This window comes from Rhinoraja longicauda, chromosome 10 (genome assembly GCF_053455715.1).
Source record: "Rhinoraja longicauda isolate Sanriku21f chromosome 10, sRhiLon1.1, whole genome shotgun sequence".
Taxonomy (NCBI): Eukaryota; Metazoa; Chordata; class Chondrichthyes; order Rajiformes; family Arhynchobatidae; genus Rhinoraja; species Rhinoraja longicauda.
The window spans coordinates 20,311,554-20,317,880 of record NC_135962.1 but is presented as its reverse complement, the minus strand read 5'-3'; the positions used below and the strand labels follow the sequence as shown (position 1 = coordinate 20,317,880).

At 38.9% G+C, this 6,327-nt stretch overlaps 1 protein-coding gene across 3 annotated transcripts in view; it reads right to left on the bottom strand.

The window, feature by feature from the left end:
• The window catches only part of zfyve26 (zinc finger, FYVE domain containing 26), an 80,338-nt gene that overhangs the window by 4,335 nt on the left and 69,676 nt on the right, over positions 1-6,327 (bottom strand). For all 3 annotated transcript variants that reach the window (XM_078406341.1, XM_078406342.1, XM_078406343.1), the window contains exons 38-41: positions 5,635-5,773; positions 5,455-5,514; positions 1,803-1,985; positions 1,518-1,568 (exon numbers count right to left, since the gene is read on the bottom strand). In XM_078406341.1, coding sequence (XP_078262467.1) covers positions 1,518-1,568; positions 1,803-1,985; positions 5,455-5,514; positions 5,635-5,773 — 433 coding nt within the window. The remainder of the gene's footprint in view (positions 1-1,517; positions 1,569-1,802; positions 1,986-5,454; positions 5,515-5,634; positions 5,774-6,327) is intronic.

The following is a 6,327-nucleotide window of genomic DNA, read 5'->3' as shown; positions in this document are numbered from 1 at the left end:
CTGCAGGTACAATCAGAATTTTAAATTACAAGATACCCCTGGGAACATGCAGATCAGGGTCATGCAGGTGGAATAAGAATTTAAAAAATCACAAGATTTTGTGCATCACTATACACAATGGCGCAGTTGGTAGAGTTGCTGCCTCACAGTGACCCGGAATCGATCCTGAGCTTGGGTACTGTCTGTGTGGAGTTTGCACATTCTCTCTGTGCTACATGGGTTTCCTCCAAGTGCTCGGATTTCCTACCACATCCCAAAGACGTGCTAGTTTGTAAGTTAACTGGCTTCTGTAAATTGCCCTAGTGTTTTGGGAGTGGGAAAGTGGGATAACATAAAACTAGTGTGAAAGGGTGATTGATGGTTGGGGTGGCCTCGGTGGGCTGAATAGCCTGTTTCCATGCTGTATCTCTAAACAAAAGATGCCGAATAGGGCAAAAGGTTTAAGGGAAAGAATTCCAGATCATTGGTCCTGGATTGCTAAAAGGCATGAATGTCAATGGCTAAACAAATTATATGGACTGCTTACCAGGTCAAAAAGCCAGAGAGCGACGTGGAGAGCTGAGATATGCCGCTTTAGAGCAAGTAACGGAGAAAGGGAGTAATTTAAAGACAAAATGCAACATTTAATTTTGAAATGCTTATAATAACATTGATCATCCCTCTGATTAAGTGGAGAAGATTGCTCTTAAGTTTCATGTTAGACAAAGTTAGACAATGTTAGATCACACTGGTGATCGTGAGGGTAAAATAAATAAATGCGAGTTGTTACCATTCACGTGAGCATTGACTCCATGCCAGTGAATTAACTGAATAGGATTAAGGATTGATTTTCAGACTTAAAAACATGCATGGTTGACAGAGAGGACAGTGGGGTAATGCACAAAGTTGTAGAAAAGAAGATTGCAATTTATGAGAAACAAGGAACTGCAAATGCTAGTTTCCGTAAAAGACAAAATGTTGAAGTAACTCAGCGGGTCAGGCAGCATTTCTGGAGAACATGTATAGGTGATTTTTCAGGTCAGGACCTTGGTTAGAACTGTTGCAGTGCTGTTACAAGGACAGATGGTCAATCCATACTCAGTTGTATGCAGTAAGGTGGATGTGCATGGATGGGGAGGGAGGATGGGAAGAGGTAGAGAATCTTGGTAAAGGACCAAAATGTACTACATCATACCCAGATCTTGCTTCCTTGGAAATTGGAGCATTTTATGTACAGTTCAAATTTTGATACATTACACCTTTACCAGGTTTATCTTACATTGCCATCTGCTGTCCAAGACTTGCCTATATTACAGTTCTTCTTAATCTAAAGGTTGTTAAGAGTTTTTGAATATTGATGTGACTGAAGCTACTGTAGTAGCAGGTATGCAGGTACAGTAGCAGGTACAGTGGTTTGCAGGTATTCACCCTGCAATCTTCCAATGTATACAATCTGCTGAATCAGGAATTAATCACTTCAAACCCAGTGTAATTCCCAAATATGAAAAGATTGTCTCAACATTTCCACAATTACCTACCTTATGATCATCTTTCTTCATTTCAAGAATCAGTTTCTCTAGCTCTTTTGACTGAAAAGAAAGGATAAATGGCTTAATCAATTCACGGTAATATTACAGCAGATATTCAAATGTTTAAATTTAGCTGTACTGATTACATATTAGATGAGACCTCCATCTAATATGTGCTCAGTACAGCTGAATGAGTGAGTTGTATTTAAATATTGTCCTCCGAGGTGGAAGTAGGAGATTGAACAGCTTTCAAGACCAACTGACCTTTGGTAATTACATTTACGTTGTTCTCACCTGTGAAAGCTGCTCATCAGCACCTTCAATAAATCGGATGAGGAGGTTATCAGTGTCGTCGCCACTAGCAACTCCTGATTCACTCACACATTTCAGCAATTGTCTGATTTGGCAGACCTTGTGCTGCTGCAGAAGATGTTTTGCAGCTTTATCATAGACAGCAGGTGCATCCAACTGAAAGTCCTGAAGATAAAAATAAATAGGCATTAAGGAATACAAATAGTACCAAAATATATGATATTTTGTGTTATACGGCTGGAATAAAACTTGACAACTGGAACTGTATCTTCAGCAGAAGATTTGCAGGAGATATTGAAGAACTTTAATGGTTGTACATGAGATTAGGAAATAGCTGACAAGGAGACATCAATTTGAAAATGTCAGCGCAAGAGCAAGGAGTAAGACTGCTATAAATTCCTTTACACAGAGTGTGGAACGTGATTTGCCTGATTTCTGTGGGGATGTTACATGGAAACAGCTTATTTCCCCAACACAATTTTTTTTTCTGCTGGTCAGTTTCTAGAGTAACTTTTAAATGCATCTATAATTCCTGATTGAAAATAGCATTTTAACCAACCCCTGTAATGCGAATAGTGTTTCCATCAAATTGCAATTATTCATCAATCACAATATGTTCAATTAGCATTATGGAATCACACGTTACCGCACAATCCCTGTAATACATGATTCCACAATACCTTAAAAAAAACTGTGCACCCCACATCTTTATAGTCCAATCATTATCAAGCTTTTCAATTGTTTCCTGAAAATCCATGTAAATTGTATTAGCAGTATTTTATTTATCTGATGCCTATTTCATAAAATTATTGACCTGTCATTTGGGAATATTTCTGGACTGGCCCCAATTTAACTTTCCCTTCAGCACATACGAATTTCCTTCTGTGTTGAAGGTTTTAACAATTATCCCTATCTTAGTTATCAGTATCTGTATCTGGATGAGAATTATTACATCTTGCATCTTTTTCTACTGTAAATAACACAAAGTGCTGGAGTAACTCACTGGGTCTGTGACCATTTGTGTAAACCAACATCTGCAGTTCATTGTTTCCACCCTCTATCCTTTTTACTGTTTTTTTACTCAAGAGTTTACAGCGTTTCCTCCCCACCTCCCCTCAGAATTTGGTCATGTCCACGTTGTGCATTAGTGATTAGGCCACTTAATTTTTTTTTAGTGTCATCTTCCATTGAATAATATTCCTTACTGCACCTACTTTTTGGGAGTCATACAATCTCAGTAGCCATCATCTCTGAACACCAGGTTCATTTATCTTGATTTATCCTAATTTATTTAAACTTGATTTATCTTGCATTTCACCCAGTTGGCAGTACCTTATTATTGTCTCATATCTGGAGGAGATAGTTGAGGCAGGTACCATTGCAAAGTTTAAAAACATTTGGACAGGAACATGGATAGGATAGGTTTCAAGGGATATGGGCCACACGGAGGCAGGTGGGACTAGTGTAGATGGGACATGTTGGCTGGTGTGGGCAAATTGGGCCGAAGGGCTAGTTTCCAAGCTAACTAGGTATCACAAAATGCTGGAATAACTCAGTGGGTCAGGCAGCATCTCTGAAGAGAAGGAATGGGTGACATTTTGCGTCGAGACCCTTCTAACTAGACTATCCTTTCCCTACAAATGTGCTTTTTATCCTATTTTTTGTTTTGTTAATTTTCTGTTATATTTCCTTGTTTTAAATGCCATTCTTTTTTGTGAATTTAATGTTTGTTCCTTTCAATGAAATTTCTTTTTCTATTTTCAAATATGTTTGTATCTCTTGGTTCACCACCAAACCAAAGACGTCTTCCTGCTTTTTCATGCGTCAGTAAATTTAAGAAGGTTCCTTTTCGATCTATTTACCCGAAACACAATCCCATGCTAGATTACAAAAATGTACATATTTTTCAGGGCACATTAAGACATCTGGTCAACCAATCCGCATCAGTGTTCAAACTTCCCCTCTTGCCTCCCTCCCATCTTCCCTCTAATCTCGTCTCCCCTGTACGTTGATTCTTTTAACTGCATCAACACTTCAACCACTCCCTCAGGGAGTAGGAGTTCCACATTTTCACTGCTCTTTTGAAATAAGTTGCTGAAATAAAATGTTTTGATGATAATTAATTGCTGACTCTTAATACAGCTGTCCTCTATTTATGCTCTTCCCTGCAAGTGAAACGTTCGCTCTGCATCTACTCTATCAGAAGCTTTTACAAGTTTAAAAACCTGTTACAAGTCTCAGCCTTTTCTTCTGCAAAAATGACTCCAGTGTTCAGCTTTTCCCATTATGGATGCCCTCACAATTACAGTGTTATCTTCATAGGTGTTCTTTGCACCCTCTCTACTAATTCCACACCTTTTGTTATAATGTGACAGATAGAAATGTATGCAGTGCTTCAAGTCTTGTGTAGGCAAAGTTCAATTTTATCCTCCTGGAAATAGGTTTAATGTTTGGTTTGCTTTTTTGTGGACTGTTAATCTGTGGTACAATTTGTGTTGTATTTATAATCCATGGTTTAATTTCCTTCTACACAACCTAGACTTGTCCATTGCAAGTTATAAGTTGTCCTATTATTCTTACTTTGCATTTATTTTAGTCATCTGTGTTGAACTTCATTTGCCAATTGTTTGCTTTGTTCTAAAAAATGTATCCATATGTTTTTGTAATTTGATGATAGACAATAGACAATAGGTGCAGGAGTAGGCCATTCGGCCCTTCGAGCCAGCACCGCCATTCACCGAGATCATGGCTGATCATTCACAATCAGTATCCCGTTCCTGTCTTCTCCCCATATCCCTTGACATATTCCTAGCTCTTATCATTAAGAGCTCTATCCAACTCTCTCTTGAAAGCATCCAGGGAATTAGCCTCCACTGCCTTCTGAAGCAGAGAGTTCCAGTTTCACAACTCTCTGAGTGAAAAAGCTTTTCCTCATCTCCGTTCTAAATGGCCTACCCCTTATTCTTAAAGGGGCCCTTGTGGCCTCTGGTTCGGGACTCCCCCAACATCGGGAACATGTTTCCTGCCTCCAGCATGTCCAATCCCTTAATAATCTTATATGTTTCAATAAGATCCCTTCTCATCCTTCTAAATTCCAGAGTATACAAGCCCAGTCGCTCCAGTCTTTCAACATACGACAGTCCCGCCATTCTGGGAATTAACCTTGTGAACCTACGCTGCACTCCCTGAATAGTAAGAATGCCCTTCCTCAAATTTGGAGACCAAAATTGCACACAATGATCTGCAACCAGAATGAACCACTCCCCCCCCCCCCCCCCCTCCCAACCTCCAAAGTTTGGATTGTTGAGGTGCGTGCCTTCCAGGAGGACCCGATTGCTTTAATAATAGAATCATGATGTACCGATTTAGACTTTTGAGGTCATGGCAACAACAACTCCATATTGCTCTCATGCATAAATGCTTTGTAGCAGAGACAACATAAAGGGGTTCAGAAACAGAATTTTAACTTGGTTTCTTCTTCTTGCAGTCCAGGTATGGAATCAATTACTGACATTGTAGCATCAGCACTATTGATTGCAAGACACAGAAGAGAATAATACCAAGAACATACAGAGTTATACAGTTCAGGCGATCAGAGGAACTATAAACTTATGAAAAATAACTTTTACATTACCTGAATTACTCTGAAAGAAATTCCAAAGCCTTCTTCGATATTTTTGCCTCCAAGCAGAACCTGGAACAAGGGCAACAATTACATTATTGACAACTTCATACAAAAATAGTTCCTGTTTAGTGGTGTCTTCTTGAATGCTTCTGTGAATAACATTGAAAGTCTCACACCAGGACTACACACCTTGCATGCAACCTCCATCTTCATTTTGTTATTTCCAAAGAGATTGGCAAGAGGTCCACTGATCCTTGAACTACCCGAGATCTCACATCGATGCAAGAACTTGGTAACTTCAATCTGCAGTTCAATTGTGTTAATGTACCTGGTAATAAATACAAAAAAAAGATTTTGCACATGATCGGCTGAATGACAAGCAAGAGATAGCTTTGGAGTTATCATTGGTCTGCCTCTGTTAATGTAACTTGGCCCAGGTGCTTGGATTCAAACTTCAATAATAAATCTATCTTATTATGGTGCAATCAAAAAGAGGAAACTATTGACTTTTATGATGGCACAAAAAATGGAATTACTGTACTTTACAAAGACCCGTTTAAAAATAGGCAACCAGGCGTATGTTAGGTGCAGGTAATTAAACTCTTTTATAAAGTGGTTCTCAAGATACGAGTCTTGCTGTTTGTCCTGAACAGCTATTGTTAGTGTGATGCAGGCAGTCCCATCCAATTAGATGGGAATAAGATATTGACATAATAATTATAATTCAAAGCTTTGCCCCTTTTTTCCCCAACTTTTACATCGGGTAGGGTAATATCTGCAAATATTTATCAAGTCGGGAAAGTCAGAACCTCTTTCTTCCCCATCAACCCTCCCAATAAAATTAATGGTGCATATGACAAGTCTACTGCCAGAAGTTTATAA